The sequence below is a fragment of the Dermacentor andersoni genome, chromosome 5 (genome assembly GCF_023375885.2).
Source record: "Dermacentor andersoni chromosome 5, qqDerAnde1_hic_scaffold, whole genome shotgun sequence".
NCBI classification, from domain to species: Eukaryota; Metazoa; Arthropoda; class Arachnida; order Ixodida; family Ixodidae; genus Dermacentor; species Dermacentor andersoni.
Window position 1 is genome coordinate 13744387 of NC_092818.1, and position 22185 is coordinate 13766571.

At 45.8% G+C, this 22185-nt stretch overlaps 1 protein-coding gene across 2 annotated transcripts in view; it reads left to right on the top strand.

Annotated features, from left to right (window-relative positions):
• LOC126529843 (cell adhesion molecule Dscam1-like) overlaps positions 1 to 22185 on the top strand; it is a 1068543-nt gene that overhangs the window by 704023 nt on the left and 342335 nt on the right. For both annotated transcript variants that reach the window (XM_055070116.2, XM_055070117.2), the window contains exons 36-40: positions 8091 to 8296; positions 9545 to 9684; positions 11771 to 11837; positions 13009 to 13269; positions 16354 to 16568. In XM_055070116.2, coding sequence (XP_054926091.1) covers positions 8091 to 8296; positions 9545 to 9684; positions 11771 to 11837; positions 13009 to 13269; positions 16354 to 16568 — 889 coding nt within the window. The remainder of the gene's footprint in view (positions 1 to 8090; positions 8297 to 9544; positions 9685 to 11770; positions 11838 to 13008; positions 13270 to 16353; positions 16569 to 22185) is intronic.

Sequence of the window (22185 nt, forward strand, 5' to 3'; positions counted from 1 at the left end):
ACCCGATCCTGCAGCCGAGGCCCTCACAACCGCTCCAAATACCGCGAGCGGGGACCACCATCGTCTTCATCATCATCATCAGCATCCTCAGCACTACCATCACCACCACCACCGGCCAAGAAGAAGCCGCCACCGCTACCGCAACAGCTACCATTACCAGTGTCCAAGGGCCAGGCAGTTGGGCGGAGGGCCCGCCAGCTTCCCTTCGCAAATCCCCGTCACCTTCATCCGAACCTCAGACCCTACCACAAACGCAATCCCAATCACAGGCGCCTCGCGCCAAGATTCCTCCGCTGTCCACAACTGCATTGTGCAACGACCTTCAGCATGAGCTTCGACGAAAATTAAACGGAGCTATACAGAAGATGCGAGAAAGCACAGAGGTCATGGAAATGTTCCGAGCCACCTTCGCAGACTTCCAAACCACGGTGCTGAAACCAATGCTACATGTAATTACAAACGAACTCAAACAGAGCATGACAGAGCTCACGGCACAACCCCTTCCCTCGAAATCATCATACTCCTCATCCTCACTAGTAGCACGCGCTACAGCAACCTCAGTTCCGCGACTAACGGCAAGCGAACCTGCTCACCAGTACGTTGGGCCAGCCCAACTAAATGATGGCTCCTTGCAAGGGGTACCGAATTGCAAGGGGTACCGATCTAACGGGGCTCGCTGCAACAGTACGTTGGCGCAGCGTCAGAATCGCCGGAGATCATACTTCTCCAAAACTCGGACGCCACACATGCTCCTATCAGTGGCTACGAGACCATGAGGGGCTCGGACGATGCGAAAGTGTGCGCGCTCGTGTCCAGCGAATTCACCTATACACATGCTACTCTCACGTCAGAGAATACTCATCAAAACGTTGAGATTGTCCCCGCGGACACATGGCAAAATAGCCTGTACATCTTAAATGTACACAGTGCACCTCGTTCTCGGCAGAACAATTTTCAGTACCTACTGGCGGAACTCATCAAGATGGGCCCACAGTCCGTAGTGTGCAGTGAGTTCGATGCGGCACAGGTGGCCTGGGCGTATTGCAGTAACAAACGAAAGGGTACGCGACTTTGGCACCTCACATATAATCACCGATTCACCCCCATAACAGATCATACCCAGCCTAGTCGCCAGGGAACTAGTGTCGAGATAAGGCACATGCCCTTATCCCCCTTTCACGAGAGGGGTCCAGGGCGAGTGGCTGAACGCTGGCGAGACACTGGGAAGCGATCACCACATTCTTGTCATCCGCATCAATTGCACAAGTTACAGACGTCCTGAAAAGAGAACTTACATTACAAAGTGGACCAAACTCCTCAAATTCCGCCGGGATCCAGTAACAGGAGAGATGAGAGCGTAAACTTTTATTTTCAAATCAACAATATTTGAGTCCGGCGTCTTTTTAGTGGGTCTGGGCAACCGCCACAGACGCGGTTCCTAGTTGTTGTCTCGAAGCGGCTTCCTCGGCTCGCTGGACGGCCCAGAGTTGTGCTGTCAGGTTCCAGCTGGGCAGTGCGGTCTTACAGTGCGACCGGAGGCTGGCGGTGGAAGGGAAAGCCCCCAACATTATGCTAGTTGGCTCAGTGATTTAAGCAATGACATAAACAAAACAACCAGCCGCATAACCACAACGACAGAGACCCCCGAGGCTGACCCGCATGTCCTACATCTGTGGAGCGTGGCGCCGAGTTCTCACGAAATGATGTAGGCGGCAAAAACTCAATCGAAAATTGCGCATCAGAATATCCCAAATCACGAGAGCACCCCAGAAAATCTACCAGTGCTAACATGCATACGTTTTGTGGCAAGCTAAGTGTTACGCTGGGCACCGCGAGAACCTGGGCCATCCTTCGGTCGCTAATAGGTCCGAGAAACACGAGATCCCATAAAAATCTGCAGCTTCGGGTATTCCTCTACCAGTACGGAGGAGACGGAGACCAGCTCCTGAAGAACCTTGAACAAAGATATCTCTCCCGCGGCTCTAAGCGAAGCTATCCGGACTATCCGTATACAGAAGAAACTTACCCGTTAGGCACTCACATAACTGTCCATGAAATCAAAGCCGCACTCGCATATATTCACAGGAACACGGCACCCGGTGAGGACGGAATAAAGTATACTCTACTTCGAAACATCCCAGATGAGGACCTGGAAGCACTCTGTGCTATGTACAATCAGCAAAAGCCCGCCGGCACTCTCCCTCTGGAATGAAGACATTCCGAAATCACTTTCATGCTCAAGCCCAGAAAACCACTGTCGATCCAAAATTTACGGCCAATTTCTCTCAAATCGTGCAGACATCGGACATTAAAATTACCGGAGGAGGCACACCTCAGGGGTTCGTGCTCTCGCCGACGCTATTCAACACGTATACGCGGCAATGCACTTGGCTTGCTTAGGTCGTATCTTCGTCATATAAAGCAGTTTGTACAAGTAAATAGCTTTAAATATGAAGTTCGGTCGGTCAATGTAGGTGTACCCCAGGGCAGTATTTTAGGGCCCCTCCTCTTTAATATCTTTATTAACAATTTAGTAAACATTGATGTTGATACGCGTTACGTAATCTATGCTGATGACACTACGTTATTATTTTCATCTAACCGCCCTGTCGAAATGATTATAAGAGCTAATGCAGTTTTGAACAAACTACACACATGGTCATTTGACAACGGTTTGACTATTAATACGCAAAAAAACTAGGGCGGTGTTATTTCGCGCTAAGAACACGCAAATTACTCTAGAGGAAGATTTGCTAAGGAACAATTCTAAAATTGAACCTGTACACTCGGTATAATCGCTAGGTGTATTTTTTGATCATACTATGACGTGGCAGAGCCATATAGATTTTCTTGCTAGTAAACTTTCACAAATCACTGGAATATTCAATTCCTTGAACTATCTTTCCCGCTCTATTAAGTGCTTGTTATATAATTAACTTCTTCTGAGCCATTTAAATTATTGTTGTTCTGTCAGGGCTACCACTTCTGACACAAATATCAACAGGCTGTACACAGTGCAAAAGAAGGCTCTTCGCGCTATTTGTAATAAACCATACGATTTCCCTTCAGCTTATTTATTTCATAAACTTAACACACCGAAAGTACAGGCCCTTTTAAAGTATCGTTTAGTGCTTGCGTATAAAAATGAACAGAAAAAGAACATAAACTACATTACTTTTATGGCTAACTTAAAGCTAAAGGAAACTCCATGCAGCACAAGAAAGCCAGAGTACTGGCACGTACCAAAATCGCGCACAAACTATGGATCACCAAGCTGTGCTCCAGGCTACCTCGGTTATTGAACAATCTTATTGTTAATAAAATTGATATTGCAACTTGTTCTCCTCCTGATATTCTTGATTTTTTCTCCTATATGTGAGTTGTACAATGCCTATATACTTTTCAAGTGCAGCGAGATCTTGTGTTTTTGCTTGCTTGCATCGTACTTTTGTTGTATTTTCTTCCTCGCCTGATTTGCGATGTGTATGCATGATATGTTGTAGTGCTTCAATATATAAGTTCTTGGGAAAACTGTATTTCCGCTGTGCTGCTCCTTTCTTTTAACGCGACAGCGTTAAGGAGCTCGTGTCGCAGAAAAGCCGGTGTCGTCGGTGTCGGCGTCCGTGGCGTTGGCCGTGAGCGAAAAATCCCAGCAGGCAATTCATAAATAAAAAACTTGCAACATGGGCTGCGTTGGAATCGAACCAGGCTCTCCGGAGTGTGAGGCGAAGACGCTACCACTCAGCCACGAGTTCGATGCTTCAAAGCGGTACAAAAGCGCCTCTGTGAATGCGGTGTTGTTTTAGAAACGTGCCGTAGAAAGTTATACTGCGGTGTATATCGGTAATTATGAGCATGTAACTTACAGAAGTTCCAGTTACACGAGTAGCGAAGTACGTTTCCGCTACATTTTTTCTGCGCTTTCCGCACACGCAGAGCCATCTTGCGGCAAACACAGAAGACCCCCTCCTCTCAATGTACGGCGCTGCCCCGACAGGTGGCGCGCCACGCGCGCATTGGGGCTGTGCGGGGACCGGTGCGAGGTGCGTCGCGGCCCCGACTCCTTCTCCCCTGACGACGCTTCGCCGTGCTTTCTCACGGGTTGCAGAATCAAGCGTCCTTCCTTTCTTTAGATCACTATCTATATATATCTCTGCCCGTGCCGATCACGACGTTTGGCTGGCGTAGATCGTTTCCCCCTCCGAGACACCGAGTTCTTTGGTTCGTTCCGCTTGCTCAGGCGCACGTTTCGTTGCCGCGCCGAACGCTGTGTTGCTCGACGCTCACCGCATGATTGGTGGGTGCAAAGTCCGATGCGGGGCGCCTCGTAAGTGATCGCTGCGCGGTAGCGCATTGTCTTACACCCCTTGGCGGGTCGACGGGAACGCTGTCGCGTTTCACTCTTGAAGGCGAAGCTTAAGCTTCCTCCAATTTTTTTTACTAAGGGTATTTGGGGCTGGTCAAGCTGCTACGAGCAGCTTTTTTCCCCACTTCACCCCCGCAAAGCTGTATTTAGTTTGTGTGGAAATAAAACATACATACATACATACATACATACATACATACATACATACATACATACATACATACATACATACATACATACATACATACATACATACATACATACATACATACATACATACATACATACATACATACTGTTAAGATCGGCCTGCAGCTATTTCAGCCCGCTGCACGTGTTCCACTCCAGCCGGACGGGGCACACTTCAGAGAACTGCGGATAACCAGCAGCCACGTGGCGCGGGGTGAGCTCAGGGGAGTTCTCGAGGGGAGGTAATTGGCGGAACCTCCCCATGAGCTTTTCGAGAAACCAGACAATGTGCTATCCGGCCGCGTCAACAGGCACGGCTCAGAGTTCTACGAAGCCCCTCTGACGTCGGCTCCGGACCACTGAAACCTGTGCGGCACTGAAACTTGTGCAACACGTGTATGTGAGCCCGCCTCCTCCAGAAGGGCGGGTCATTTTCAATGACGTCGAACTATGACGTCAAGTGGAGTGCTTATAAGCAGCGATTGCCGGCTGCTATAGAGCGTGCTCGTCGTGGTGAGCTGAGTGCTCGTTGTTATGCTCGAAATGTACTCGTGAGCTGTGTGCTCATAAGGTGTTGGCTGTATGTTAGTCTTGCGGGCTCCATATGGCAGTCACGCTAGACTGTCGATGTATGTCTTGTCTAAGATGTAAATAATGTAAATAAATCCTGTTCACCGGGTTCCTCTCTAGGACCTTCAACTCCTTCAAATGGTGGCAGCGGCGAGCTCGTCCGATGACTCCTACATCTGGTTGACAGCGGTGGGATCGTCCGACATTTCTAATAATACATACATACATACATACATACATACATACATACATACATACATACATACATACATACATACATACATACATACATAGCTATGGCGAGACTCCCTCAGTTCCTGGAGGAGATCGAGGGTCTATACCACGCGATATATGCTGACGATCTGACTCTCTGGAAGAGCACTGGCTCGGACGGAGAAATTCAGGACCGCCTAAAAAGGGCGCTGGATATAGTGCAGGCATAACACGTGACTGGACACCACGTATGTGTGCCGCATAAGTCAGAACTATTATTAATGCGACCCCGAAGCACCTCCAAAATGCTAATTCCAGTGATTGAAGTGAAAATACAAGGCATACCTATTCCCACGCAACAAAGAGTCCGAATCCATGGTTATTAGCTCGAATACAATGCCAGAGCTCACTTCATGGTAGATCTCCTTGAACTAAATCATAGGCATGACGAAGCGCGTCAGTAACCGCCGCTCAGCACTCAACGCAGCCGATATGCTGCGGCTGGTCAAGGTACGCATTATTAACGGGCTAAGCTATCACCTCCCATACCACAACCTTACCCTCTCCCACACCAACCGCATGGACATAATTATTAGAAGAGCCGTTAAACAAGCGCTCGGAATTCCTGTGTAGGCTTCGGTGGAACGACTACTTGCTCTCGGGTTACACAACACCACTGAGAAACACATCGAAGCCTACAGAATGGCGCAACTCGAGTGATTAAGACTGACCGCCACAGGCAGGCATTTGCTCTCACGGATGGGCTACCCACAGCATTTGCTCTCTACGTGAGAGCATGTCTCCTTCCCCTCAAACATCCAAATATTACTCACCATAGCGCCCATACAGCGCAGTATGCATCGAGAGCATCATAATGGTTGCCGGGATCCGCGTGTTAGATGCCTTCGGAAACTCCTCAACGCCCAGCCGAGGGGCAACGTGTATTATGCTGACGCTGCCCACTATATGTGCGCTCTTGCGATCGGAAAGATAGAAAGACAAGCGTCGGTGGTATGGTAGTGGTGGACGATCAGGGTGATATCATCACCTCGTGTAGCTTCCTAACCGAGGCTGCGCTCACAGGGGAGACGTTGGCCATAGCACTCACCACCAACCACGTTGTCAGTCACAGGAAGAGGTCACCAAAACACGACCACACCATCATTGCAGACTCCCAAGACGCATGTCGAGCCTCCCTCTGGGGTCATATACCTCAGGACACCGATCGCGCTCTGACCAGCACACGCAAGCTCCCCGGCACTCTAGATCTCTCAATACTACGCATCAGGCTGATATGGATACCTGCTCACGCCTCACTGCCAGGCAATGACCGCGCTTATGCTGCTGCTCGAGAGCTAAGCTGCCGGGCACCGGCAGTGAGGCAAGCAACCCAGATCAAGCCCCCCAGAATTTGCCCAACGCATACCGTGACACTCTAGACGTTTACAGGCTAGGCCGCTTGCGATATCATCCTCCACCAAAGTCCTCCTCCTGGAGTGAAGCTGTCTCCCTGAGACGGCTTCAAACTAACTCGTATCCTAACCTCCTCCTTCTCAACAAGTTCTTCCCAACGTTATACCCCACCACCTGCCCAGGCTGCGGTGCGCCACCATTGCACGTCACGACTGAGTACCAAAAACTACTAACGGATATCCCTGTTCTAAAATCCCCCCAACCAACATATGCGCAGTGGGAGGCAATCCTCCGTCGCTCCAAGCCTCTGTTCTGCCTGGCCCTGATATGACAAACACGAGCGGTGGCGGCAGCCATTGGCGTCCTGGACTAAGGGCCCCAACCACATCAATCATTTCACTTCATAATAAAGTTTCTTTCTTCTTCCACCGAGTGTGCGGCAAACCAGGAAAAACATCTCAAGCACCGGCGTACCACATTCCTCTTCTTGGACGCCTAGCGGTGACTTCGCCGTAGTGCGGTGTTGAATAAAAATGGGTACGTAGCCTAAAAATGATGTAATCATGAATTTAAGAAGGACATTTAACGTAGCTATAAATTTGGGTGGTAGGGACATCAATGAGTCAATGACGAAATCAATCAAAACATGCTAGCAACAGTAACATTACATATGTACCTCACTAGCATATTCAGGAGTCTCGCTGCACATGACATTGCCCGTTTTCAAAGGGGAATTCACTCATATTCTTCGTCATCATGATGGGGCTAACAGGAATGTTCACTGACGCAAGAAACAACTGAGAAGGACACTGAAGCAGTGCCTCGCCGTCATTCCTGCAATATTTTACGAGCAATCGAAAAGTTATTCGCAAGGGACGATAAAAAACCGCTAGAATTCAGTCTCAGATACGCAGAATCTTCTAAAAGACTGTGCAGATTTAGTGATTCCTTTCCATTACCCACTCCATAAGAAACTCGACTCGTAGTGCAAGCTTACAACGTAGGTCACGGGGCCACGATGGATGCCGCTACCAAACGTACAGTTTATTGCTAGCAACGTCACCGTCTGCCCGCGCGCCTGTTAGCGATGCATAATATTTTTTCCTACAAGATGCAGCTCGCTGTGCCTAAATATGTCGATTGGTTATGGTAGTTTGGTGCTCTGTTGGCATAAACCTTTTTCCTTGTTTTTATTCTTGCTGGTTGTGCGATCGTACTATGCACCACGATTTTAAGACGGGAGCATTATCATGTCAGAAAATTGGAATGACAGCTATCCCTGTTTATGGCTAAAACCGCGGCTCATCATTTTGTGCATGCCACATTCCAATGATCGCAGGTCATCTCCCGTTCGCAAATCTCAATCAACGGCTACTTCGAAGACCTCTAGCAATGCCGGGTCGCAACAGCTGCTGTCCCAGCAGCAACAGCAACAGCACAAGCAGCATCAGCAACATCAGCAGAAAAACAAGCAGCTGAACAAACAGGCCAAACAGCAGCAAGAGCAAACGCCGCGGATTCAAATGTCGCCTACGAAGAAACAGTGTAAGTCCTCTTTTCGTTGCGCCATTATTGCTTTTTATAGTGTTAAACTCTAACAAGTACCTTGTATAAAATAACTGTTTTGGGAACTGTGTTTTGTATGTTTCTGACTTTTCAGTCTGCTATTTTTCTTCTGTAATCGTTGTGATATGTGCCGCAAGCTTACCAAGTCTCGAGTCAAGTGTAGTCGGCGGCAATAGTGTGCATGCCGTGGGATCTGAGAAGCTGAACATTACCGCAGCCTGACGACGCAGCTTTGTATATAATATTTCCGCTATGAATCAGTATATGCGAACAAGAATGTTTTATAGGGTTTTATTAAGGCGAAAACCTTCAGTGGCTCATACTCCCTATGATCCCGAAAACGCGACATGCGGCACTGAAAGCCATGTGAGCTAGCCTCGTAAAGGCACGCGCTCGTACCACTGCTCGAGCGTTCGTCCTCGTCGTCTTCCACAGATCGCTCCACTTGCACTCATCACACTACAAAAAAGTGAAGTTAATTAAGATAGAGTTAATTGAGGCACTCGAACCCACAACATTTGGTGGGAGAAATCATGTAATAAAAAGTAACAACGCATTCGAATGAGAACGTCAAGCAATTTAATGAATGTCTCTTGAGCGCGCAGGCTTTCACCTTCACCCTCTCTGGCGTATGCTGAAGTTACTATTAATGTTTTGGCTATATGTCAATGAAAAATTCTCGAAAATTTATCATTTTCTCAGATCCTGTGGTTCCAAACATTGATACCGGCTGTATGATAAGTGCATGACAAACCATATATAATCACTGAACATGGGGCTGCGAGGAATGGTCTTACTTCATCATTACGCCCCCAACGATGTCAGCCTTTATGGTTGACATAAGGGAAGACAACACGGCGGCCTCGCATGTTGATGTCATCAGCGTTTCTCCGCCTGTCGTCATTGGTATTTCAGTCACTGGCGATACCGCTGAGTTTCGAGAGGTTGCAAATTGCTCACAGGCCACTTATGGTGCGCAGTCTTTAGCTGAAGTTTATTCTTGTTTTTTCTATAATTACTTATTTTGTAAATTGCAAAGCGTTCTGTCCTCAGAATTACTTATTTGCTTTTCATGTAGCGTAGGAGGCACATGAAAGACAAACGAAACGGAGTTGTAGATAATAATATGCAGCATGCTGTGACATAACTTCAGGTAAAGTATGAGTTTTCAAACATACTCATCCTCCTTCCTCTGCCTAATTCACTAAGCACGTTTTAATTTTCCAGTTTTCGACGAGGAAATCACGCCTTATGCGACGTTTCAACTATCCCCAACCAAAGGCGACCACGGCATCAACATCGACGACGATGGAGAAGAATTCAAAACGTTCACCATTCATCACGGCGAGCCACCGTATCTCACCAAGGTGTGTGGCGGGCACGTTGTAATCTAAAAGAGCTGTGTCTTGGGCGATTTACAATTGCCTATTGATATGTCTTGTGCTTTATAAAGCGCAATCCATACAATTACGTTGTGAAACTCCGCATGAGCACTTTTGCGAGTAGTAACGTTTCTCAACTAGCGTTACTAAGCAACAGGGGTTTGCGAGTATTTGAATAATGAATGGATAACGAATGCAAATACACTGTCTGTAAATATACTTCGAATATTTTCGGAAATCTTGCGTCAGCTGTGCGAAATTAAACATGAACTAAAAGCAAAAATTATACTGGTTCAACGCCGCCGTGACGGAGCCCGATCAAGATCAAATGCAGCAATCAGGATTGGTTGTCTTCCTCAATTTATGCAAGGAAACCAAGTTGAATCCCTATCGGACTCGACCACGATTAAAACTGCCCCGTGTGGCACCGGTTTGCGATACGTTTCATCCACGCGGTTAATGTATTGATGAAAAACACGAGAGCTTACTTTCTAGAGCAGGTTACATCACTCAGGGAGTCCATTGACTTTACCAGCTTTACAACAATCATTCTTACACACCGAAAAGTCTTGCACATGAGAAAAAAAATGCTTCTTTGTTCATAATGTATTTATGTTCTATTTGTGTTTTGATAAACAACGCTTCATAAGGTGCAGTGCAATCACGGCGACTTGATAACATTATGGATGCCGAGGGCGCTATAACGCCCTCGGCATTATAGCCTCGGCATTATAGCCCCACCCCCTTCGCCCGTCTGTCACGAGACGTCACGAAAATCCTGAAAATTCCATATCACTATGAAGTGTACACGCCGACTGTGCATAATTAGACCGAACAAAAGAAATGCGTTTCTGTCGGAACATACGCCTTTGTCACCACCAGCCTACCGCGGTTAGTGAAAATGCTTTTTTGTTACGGCTAGTTCCCTTGATGAAATCGCAGAAGCTCACCACGTCAAAGTGGCGCGTAGGCACAAAAGATGTATTATTCTGCCGATTAAAACTCATGTTTCTTATTTTTAATATCCCGAGTCTTCGCCATTCCGAAAGGAATAGAAAACTGTTGCTCACTGATCGCTCTGGCGCTGTGTACTAGCAGGTGGCGGCGAGAAACAATTTGTTTGTGTGTAATATAAATTTGGCATGGCGCACATAATTTTGCATGCATAGTTGCCAAACCTTTTCGGAACTTATACGATTTTGCTCTGCCAAATCTTCTTGTCTGAGCATCCGTTATGGCGGCATTTTTAACGCTCCTGCATGCCGCCGCAATCGTAGATGAGCCACCGCAAGCTAAGCAATGGGAAGCAGACCAATCGGAGATGCCAGCACTACTCTCCCCACCCGGTTATCTACATTCAAGAGGCTAGCTCGGCTCCACAGAAACACTCTGGACTTCTGCGTGCTCCTGGTCTGTCGTCAGTCAATTAGATAAAGAAAACCTATTGCGGTAGGCAACGACATTCGCTTTAAAACCAAAGTTACCTCCCATGAACGAGGAAAGCGTTTGGTTTGGCTGTTGAAACAACCTGCGCATGCTTGCAACGGCAGTAACGCAGCTTTCATGTCCGGAGATTGCAACAAAGTAACAGCGGAATAACTTTTCTTTATAATTCCCCACAATGTGAACATCGTCCTGTATTAATTATCAAGATGGATGTTCACTATTCGACAACTATTTGAAAAGTATATTATATTCGATTCGTTTGGCTTCTGGCAATATTTTCCTGCGCTATTCGTTCTTGAAAATAACATTATGCAGAGCCCTACCACGAAATAAGGCGAAAGCTATCTTACCTCCAAAACACCAGTAAATCAGCCGTAGTTGCGCAGCATAGGAAGAAAAGTTTGATTTCTTTCTACGAATTGGTTGAACAAGATTATTTGGCTCTATGCGTTGTAAGAGCATCTTACTTCACGTCCCATTGAACAAAATTAACAGATTATGGCAGCCTAAACTCGCGGTACTGATGAACCTAAAATGCAGACTCTACATAAAGAGGTCACGTTAAAATAGAGCAAGTTCTTACGCATCATTTTTCACATCTCTTTGTTTCTCGTCTCTTTGCCAGGGAAGCCTCGACGCCCCATCGACGTGCAGCAAGAACGGAAAAGAAGAGTTTTACAGCCATAGTCACGGTAAGCGCTCAAAGCAAGCATATTGTGTAGCCACACTATGCAGCAGGCGTACCTTTTCTCCCACTTTGCTCCGTCGAGGCCTGGTTGTCACGTCGCGTAGGAGGCAATGTGAATTTACCTGCCGTTTCGCAGCAACAGACGACAGGTGCCGGTTTTTTCGCTCATTGAGCATTTTGGCGAAAGTATTGACAAAAGGAAGAGCACAAGGTTCCTCAATACTTAATGCAAGGCATTGAAAAATATAAATTTGATGCAGAGTTGTAAGAAAAGAAAAGAAACCGGGCATAGAGTAGTACAACACTTAGTGAAAAAAAGACCGAAAGATAAAAGTCAGCGGTTGTTAACTTTATCGTTTCAGTTCTTTTTGGCTTTGAGAGTCGTATAGACGACGACCAAAAGCTAAATGAGAAGCTAGTCGCCTGACTGTGTTTTGGTGTCGTTGGGTGTGACAGCAAAAGTGACTTACAATAACTTGCACAACGATGAAACATTTTATACATTTCAGAAACACATATGACAAAGAGCAGCATAGGAAAAAACTAGTAATTATTCAAACTAAATAATTGTTCAGTAGGTCAAACACGCGCAAAAGAAAAATAAAGATATATATCCCATGGCACAGCAAATTGAAAACCAAAAACTTAAAAGAACATCAGTGTTGAGCTATCCACAAAAAGAAAGAACTGAGTGGAAGGAAAATAATTATATAAGTATATTACCATCTGTATCATTACGGGATTCTTAGAAAGTAAGTGTTACAATTCAGGGGCATTGTTAGGAATAGGGCGTTGAACTTTTCAAAGTGTAAACTCATTTAGGCTCTTTGCGTACTATAAGAATAAGACTTTGATATCCATTGCACCATGCCATATTGCGATGGGAACTTCTTTGTGAGCGCGAAATATTGCGTGACATTTCTACCACCATTGGCACTCAACCGAAAGCGTAGCCAGTATTTATACTCCAATAGCAGCTAGAAAATTAATCACAATTTTCATAAATATAAGTACACCGTATTAAATGTGAAAGAATATTTAACGTTTGCGATATTCTGTGCCACGAGCTCGATTTTCGTCGACCAGGCAATTATATTAGGCAGAAAACTGGCCCACAATCTCATGTTTTCGTTTTTTTTTTTCCTTTTGAGCATTTCGGTTTCCGACCAACGCAGCCGCCAACAGCCACAGCCTGACATCGGGCTCCTCCAACCAGGACGAACTGCTTCGAGCGTACGAGTACGCCCGACGGCACCCGCCGGGCTCCTCGTCGCAGGCGTCGGCCGGCGGCGCGCTGATGCACTACGACGCGCCCGACGACAGCCACACCACGGGCTCCGAAGGCAGCACCGACCCGGGCATCAGACAGTTCACCGAGTCGCCGCCAGAGCCCAATGAAAGGCGACAGGCCGCCTGCATCACGCCAGGATCTGGAGGTACGCACCAGGATTAACAGAGCGACGGAAGCGTTGTGAATGTTCAATTAGGACCAAGGAAAAGATGCAGTGGCGATGTCTCCAATCACTCACTATCCAGAAAACAAACAACGACGACGATCTCCCGTCTGCCTGCTCAAGGCGCCTCTAACAGATCACTCAAGTAAAATTAAGTTCGATGTCTGACTGAGCCTTGTGGTTCAGTGAACGAGGCTTCCTTGTGCAAGCCGAAACGTCTAGTCCTTTTGACAACGGCACTTTTGTCTATGTTCCCTTAATAGTGTTTTCAAGGTGTATCTACTTCCAAATCAGACGCGACGCCGCGCAACTGTGGATATCGTTTTTTAACCGCTTCACAATAGCGCAGCAGAGACTGCGAACAAAGGTGTAACACTGAGGAAACGTCGCTACTAGAAATTACATTCCTGTGCTCTGCTAGTTGCCCTGTACACGGCATGCTGTGTTGACATTTCCATTCACGAGACCACATAAAAAAATCCCACTTAGAGCGAACTTTAAGCCAATATGAACAGTTAACCAACAAATATGTTCCGCAAAAAGATAACCATCTGCTTATAACAGCCCTGTGCTGTACTCAGTTCGGTTACAACGAACGTTATGAAGCATAGCTGGGCATCATCAGCCGAGTATTGGCCCCAGTGGTCCCGATATTGTCTGCCTTAAGACGTTCCTGCTTGGGGGGGCTCCTTTCTAAACATACGGAAACGTGAAAATCAATTTTCTCGGCAACCACGGCACCGAAACTTATTAACTCTGTTCCGTTTAAAAGAAAAATAAATTATAGTGACTGTAGCGAGGGAATTTTTATTTAGGCCATAAATTTTTATAAAAAAATTATTGAATATCTAAGAATTTATACAAGCAAGCGATCAACATTACAACTGTTTGACTGAGGAATAGAAAATAAAAATAATTAGGTAAATGAATTAAATTACGAGGTATTACGTACGAAAACCACAATCTGATTATGAGGCAGGCCGTAGTGGGGGACTCAGGAAATTTGGACCACGTGGAGTTCTTAACGTGCACCTAAATCTAAGTACGCTAGTGTTTTCGTATTTCGCACTAATCGAAATGCGACCACCGTGGCCGGGATGCGATCTCGCGACTTCGTGCTTAGCAGCCTAACACCATAGCCGCTAAGCAATCGCTGCGGGTAATAGAAAACAATTTAACAATTCTGTTACTACACCTAATAGTACCTCGAAAGCGAACAAAATTGATCTCCTATGCATTCCTCGGAGTTATACCACCAATTTGTGAATACGGCTTTCGAAATGCCTTTGTTAACATTGAGCCAAATTCACATAAGTTGTAAATTCACTGATATCGAATTCGTATGCTTTAGATGCTCTAACAGGTGCAGTTTACAAAAATAAAATATTTATTATTGAGGCAGCATTGCTGATTAGTAAACTTATGGTTACTTTTTCCAACTTACGGAACTTCAGCAGTTTACCCAAAATATGCAATGTCCTAATCGAAATTCTGCTTCGTACAGTGAGTAGAATTTAACTGTCTCTCTCACATGCAACAAATTTCATTCAAATCAACACAATGTTTCTCTAATGAAGATATTCTTGCATTTTACATTAATTTGAGTAGGTGGCATCGGAGTTGGGCTCCTGCTCAACCTTCCTCTGACGGAAAACTTTAGCTCGGGTGCTCCTATCTAAATACATGGGGAAGGAAAAGTCGTTTATCTTGGTAACCACTGCGCCATGTTTGGTGCGGTTTGTTGCGTTTAAAAGGAAACGCCAAAATACAGTGATTGTTCGTTGCGCATTTTCATAGTTATGTCAATTTATTAACAAAAATTGGCAGAAATTGCAAATTTTCAGAAAACGTGGTTATCACGTTTACAACTCTGTAACTTCGCAATAAAATAGCGTATGATAGTAAATCTAAAGCGGGCGAAATTGATAGGGTATACACATGGCTATAAAAACGAGTAAAAATGGAATAGAGCTTTCGCAAGACGCTCGTAAACGATGTTAGAAATTCACTTAATATATAAATTTTTGTATCCAGTTGGTGCGCTTTGGATGATCTAATAAGTACAGTTTACAGAAATGCGATATAAGTCCTTGGCGCAGAGCTACGAATTAGTAAACTTCGTGCTTCTATTTTTTTTTTTTCAAACTTACAAATTCTTGAAAATTTCTATTAAAACATTCAGGCCCTAAATCAAATTTCCGCTTCCAACAGTCACTAGAATTTAGGTTTTTCTCTAAAATGCAAAAAAATTTATTAGAATTGCTCTAGGGGTTATCTCAGAAAAGCGTTTCTGCGTTTTGCATGAATTTGAATAGGTGGTTTCAGAGTTGGACCCAAGCTAAAGCGTCCTTTTAAGCGCCATGGCTCGCTCTGACATTTTGTATACGTCAGAGGCTTTACCTGCAATCACGTCGACAGCTTCACAAGCTTGTAGAGTGCGGCTATAGCGCGGCAATTGCCTAAACATTGCTCAATCACCGATTTCTACCAGTAAGTCCGCGGTTAGGAGAAAACAAATATTGCAAGGGTCGGACAACATACATTCATTCAGTGCTTTCTTTAAATATCCCTTTTAAGTTTCCCATTGCATCAAACTCGTTATTTATCTATAGCTTAGCGTCACATTTTCAATGTTTCGTTTATGCGTTCGCTTTCTATTTTTTTTTCAGAACTCTTTTTAATTTTATAGGATTGATAGCCGACCAAGTTGGTGATTTCCTCGTAAGAAGTGTCTTGCGCCAATAATTGTGCACGTGTGGTGATTGTGCACGCTTTCTTGGCATACCCACGCAGACCGGATTAATGTTTGCCTGTACAGCAATGCGGTTACAGTTTACATGACCTCGCACTGAAGCGATGGCAGACTTTAGAGTCATACAAATATGTGTGTGCAAAGCTGTGCAAAAGATAGCTGCATAAAGAAGTGAATAAGACGTATGAACTACCGTAGACATGGCAACATAGAAAGAACTTTGCACTAACCGGAGGCTGTAGAATTGCATCACCCATATACATTCATGCCAATCATTTTCGCGCTGTGTTTATCGATCATCGGTGGTGGTTCAGGTGGCATGTCTAAGGACAGCAGCACGAGCAGCTCGAGCAGTTCGAGCAGCAGCAGCAGCGCAGGCGGTCTCGGTCCAGACGGTGGTGCGGATGACGCGACGCCCGTGAACACGCCCAGCCAGGCGTCGGCCATACCGGCCTGCTTCGCGGTCTGGGACCGCGCGCCGCTGCCCGGAAGATCGGGACTCGTCGCCAGAGCTGGACACCTGCCGCAGGTAATGGTAGCCGATACTGCGCCATGGCTTCGCAGATTGCACTTTTTGAGATCGTTTCCTGTTTGGTCGCAGGAAATTGCGGCAAAGCTTAATGCCGTTAGTCATCACGCCTTTCATTGGCGGTCGAATGGCGCAGTACGTAGGGGCACATTAGTGTTTCTTGCTACGAGCGTCACAAACTCCTGGCTTGTGAATTGTGTTCAAGTCTCCAAGACGCTTATGGGCGGCACACAGAAGCGACAGAACCTGCTTCCCAATGAACTTGCTCAGGACGAACTGGTGGGCTAGTTGGTAATACACGTCAATTTCATCAAAGCGCATAATATATCGGCAGGGATCGGCAAAGTAAGTACACCGCAAAACAGCAAATAGTATAAGCTGTGCTCGCATGCTTCACAGGGACCACGTCATTCCACTGCGTGTGTGCATTAGCCACCGCCAGTATCATCTGGCCTGTAGCCGCCCTGAAACATCTATGTGGAACCGAGATCACCTGCCAGCGCTTTAAGGTCAACTTACTGGTGGGGCTTCTGCGGGCAAGGGCAGGCACTGCACGCAGTTTTTGCATGCAGTTTGCAACCAGTTTGTGCCTTGATGTCCCTGTCCAGTGCCGGCCACCAAACCGATAACCGCACAACTGATTTCTTTAACCTGGTGTGCTTGATGTAGCAGCATTCTCTCTTGCGCCTTAGACGGTGTCACGACTCGGCTTCCGCAGTAGACTAGCCGGTGGGCCCGTGATAGTCCTAGCTTGCGATCGAAAAATGGGAACAACGCTCGCTCCATCGCTTTAGCCGTTCACGGACACCCATGTAGGAAGTAGCGCATGACGCGGGCAAACACCGGATCCTTGGTAGACAGCTGCAGTAATTCGTGGGTTGTTACTATACCTTCTTTTATAGCTTCCAACGAAAAACCGTACTCGTGTAGGTCGCTTTTCGTCACTGGTTCCGTCGCGTGTACTGGAAGCCTGCATACGGCACCTGCTGTCAGTAGCTGTTTCCCTTCTCTTCACTTCATTACCTTAAAGGAACCATTGGAGGGATATTACACAAGGGATGGTTAATAAAATAAATATTAGAAAGAGCTGTTCATTTTGTAACATGGGTTGCAACAGCTTCTGTAAAGGCAGGTGGGCTTTTGATGGCTGCGATGGCGTGTGGAAGGCTGTTCGAATAAAAATACTTCTACTCGAATAAAAAATGGTGCTTGAAAAGTGGTGGTCCGGGAACATGCGCATGCAACTTGAAGCGGACAACCGGTGCGACGAGACATGTATGAAGGGCGCGTGATATACGGTGGATGATTCAACGAACTTAAAAAAAAAATTCCGTGTCATTCGACTCTGTGAAAGTGAATCACGAGCAAAGTTGTGTATGTGGTCCCCTTAATTGCGAACTGTCCATTGCCGTGTGTCAAATGCCGTATGCACACAAATGGAAGGCGAGACACGACCAGTGGCGATGTTGAGCTTCGAAAGATGATGAGGCACCAGGGGGTATACATACTCGTGTATTGTTGCAACACGCGGCATGATACCTTTTACTAACGAATCCCAGCACGTAGAACAGACGCGCATGCCACCGCACTCCAAGGACACACACTGCTTCACCGTAGCCAAGGTGATCTTGCGTTGGTCGACGTCTCGCAGTGCCGCAATGGTCGTGAGGTCACTCGAAAACCAGAAGCGGTTGCACACAACACAGGCCACACACAATTGGTTCCTCACAAACTCCCTCGGAAACCAGGCCATTGCTACGGTGAAACATTCCTAGTGTGCGGGATCGGAGCCACACGGACGGTTCGCATTTCTTTCCGCCTCGCGGTTCTGGCGGGCCGCACGCTTACGGGACCGCCACCACGGGAGAGCGGAAGGAAAGGAAAGCAGATACGCAAGCGCTTGGAAGCGCCGACAAAGAGAGGGCGGTACGAAGGTAGATGTGGTCGACCCGGGTCGAAGTACAGTGCCTCTTATTATCAGCCGAATGTGTGATACGGGTTGTATTTAAACCTAGTATATTAAAGTTATTTTGCAAGTTGCCGGAATGCTTAATGCCTACAGCACCTCCGCCGCGGGTCGGCCCGGTATTGTACTATGTTCGGGATCTGCCCACGTATGGGAAGGAAATCTAGATATAATCAGCTCAATAGACGCACGCAATTTTTTTCACAACATAGCCATATTGTCACGTGGCCGTGACGTCGAATAACACAGTAACAATACTATGAAAGGCAAAACTAGCTTTTATTGGGCGAACCTGTGCCCGCAAAACAGGCTACACTTAAAGCACAATGAGAGCGGAGAACACAGTCTGCGATCGTCGAAAATCTGATCAACGGGTCAAGCGCGTCGGATTTTATACATCAATCGTCGAATGTTCCAGACTAATCGCTGGGACCCGCGCGCCTTCCACAAAGTTCTACATTATTCGCGTCGCGTACACATGCAATCAGATTACACAAGTTTCGGTCACAGACAGTGGATGGAACCATCGATAACATTCCAGAAACTTCCCACACATGCAAGCGCGTCCTGCGCTGTGCGATAACATTTGTTAGGCGGTGAAGCGTGTCGCCCGATAAAGACAAGTACACGCGTCAATGTACAGCTTCACTGTAAAAATAACCCGAAGAGAGAGAGAGAGAGAGAGAGGGAGGGAGGGAGAGAGGGTGGCATCCTGTAGACGGAAAGAAAGCGTTCCCAAGTTAGATACCGCTCTCAACGATGAAATGCTGATATCGTACGAATCTGAAGAATAATCTCAGTAGCACAATATTGTACCTTCTGAAGTGCATTGATGATATAAGGTTGATGCTGGTTCCAGATGGGAGATACATACTCAAGTTTGGATCTTACAAATGATTGATAAGCGAACGTATTGCTTGTTGTGAAGTTTGACGTAGATGTCTTCTAAGGGATTCCAATGATTTATTAGCAGCTGAGATGATGTTAGTAGCTTGCAAGCGCCAGAACAGGTCACAAGTTAGAGTCACACCGATGTATTTGAATGATTCGACTGATTTTATGGAAAATTAGTGACTGGATAGGTAAATCTGAAGGGGATACGGCAGCGAGGGAAATAAACAGGTTTACATTTGTTAGGATTTAGGTTAATTGGCCAGTGATTACACTATTCTTGTAAATTATTAAGGTTGTTCTGGGTGTATGTGTGGTCGAAAGGGTTGGTAATTGTGTGGTAGATTACACAGTCATCTGCAAACATGCGAATCTTGCATGATACATGCGTTGGTAGATCGTATATAACGCATAAAAAATGCAGTGGTCCTAAGACGGATCCCTGCGCGATGCCTGACGTCTGCTAGAATAATGGTTCTTAATGAAAACGAACTGAGAGCGTTTAGTAAACAATGATTCAATCCACTTTACTATGTTGGGGTGTAAATTTAACGGACAGTTTTGGTACAAAACGTGTATGAGGAATCGTGTGAGATGCTTTTGCGAAATTCGGGAATATGGCATCAGTCTCAAGGTTACTGACAAGTTAACAGCTGGTCGTAAAGAAAAATGGCCAACTGCGTTTCGCAAGAATGCCCTTTTCGAAATCCATGTTGACAGGCGTGAAAAAAGCAGAGTGTATCTACGAAGTTCATGTTACGCAACTATTCGACTTGCTCCACGATTTTAAAGGGGACACTAGTTAATGATGTAGGACGATAATTTACTGGGGTGCGTGCCTTGGCTGACTTAGAGAACGACCTTGCCCACTTTCCAATCGGATGGTAAGGTGCCTGTAGAGAGTGCGAAAACAGCAAAATCAGGTACGCAGCAGATACGCGTTTAATATTTTTTTTAGTTTAAGTTGGTATCATCTACACCTACTGACGATGAAAGATTCATTTCATCAATGATCGAGGTGGTGCCATCTGTCGAGAATATAATTGGTGACATACGCTCAGTTCTGTTAGTAGATGTGGGAAGATCTCGAGTTGAAATCTCATTTGTAAATACGGAGAAAAAGGCTGCGTTAAAAATGTCAGCGCACCCGCTGTCGCTGACCACTTCGCCATGTGCACTTACCACGCTGATCATGCGCGCCTCTTGAGGGCTTAATATTTGCTTAAATCGACGAGGACTGTGCACAAGCATTTTAGGCAGTTCATCGCTGAAGAAGGTGAATTTAGAATTCTGTTTAGCCCTCAGATAATCGTCTTCGGCAAAAATATTTCCCCCAAGCAGAGCGGTGTCCATTTAGTTCGGCTGAGCGGAAGAGACGTTTCTTTTTGTTTTGCGCCTGTTAAGTGTTTTTGTGAACCACGGCTGTTTCGGTTTCCGCGGACTTATTATGCATGAACTTATTAACGGGATCCACTAGATTGTTTTTAAATATGGTCGAGATTTCATTAGTAGAGTGCGTAGAACATAACCTCACGAAAGTAAGAAGTACGCTCTGATAAATATTAATAGCGTCATAATTGCATTTATTGTACAGGCAGTTTGTTTTGTTCACTAAGTGGTGTCTTACGAGTGGAAACAAAAATGTGGCGCGACTTACTTTGTGGTCGCTGACTTGGGGTAGCTACGTTATCGATCGTAAACTTTCCGGGTTAGTGAATAGGATGAGATCTAAGCTACTAGAAGTGTCCTGTGTAACGCGTTTGGGTTGGGACACAAGTGGGCCTAAATTGAAGTCAAGGCAGAAATCAACAAAATCTCTGGCGGGCTACTGCCCATGGTTAAGGCTACGTCCTTGCTCCAGTCTATTTGAGCAGCATTAAAATCAACAACAAGGACGACTTCTGCCTGTGGGTATTGCCTAGTGAGGTAACTCAAACTCTTATTAAGTGTAAATGTGAAATCTGGAAGATTATTCGGAGGCTTGTAGCAAGCATCTAGACTGATAATATGGGGGGAAGCGTGAATAATTAGCCCTAATACTTCGAGTTCAGAACTAGTGCTTTTTGCTATGGAGCACGATACCTACGGGTGCATACCTTTGCTTCTTTCGATAAATAAGGGATTCCGGTAAATCAGCTACCAATTCTGCATCTGGTATATTCTCTGTTAGCCAAGTTTCGGTTATGGCCGTTATATTACTGTTGGATAATAATATAAGGTTGAAAAAACCGTCACGTTTGGAAGAAAACTGCGTGAGTTCGTAAATATTACAGACAATATGTTCGATTTGGGCTTAACAGTACAATAGACATTTTTATGGCAGGGCAGTTGCTATGCAGAAGAAATTTCATTTAACGGAGTTAAACCACGTTGCAATTATTTCGTTAAACAAGAAAGTTCGTAAAATCGATACATTATTTTTTCGATCCTTCTGAATCTAAAATTGTAACTTACCTACATCCGAAACTACCGTGGCATTGTATTTGCCGCTAATTCAGCCATCTGTCGCATAAACCATGAAATGACGACAGCAACCACCGCCGCCCCTACCCACGCAATATTGAGTCGGCTGTTCCATGCATGGGCGTGGCGTGTAGTGTCGTCCAAATAAAGCTAGGGATGTGACTATGGCGCCTAGGTGCTTTAATGCGAAAGCTTTAGAGTGTACGCTCGAAAAATAACCCGTCTGTGTCAAACTTAGAGAGAAATCACCGCGTTTTTTACTCATTTATTTCAGTAAAACTTCGTTTCGTCGAGTTC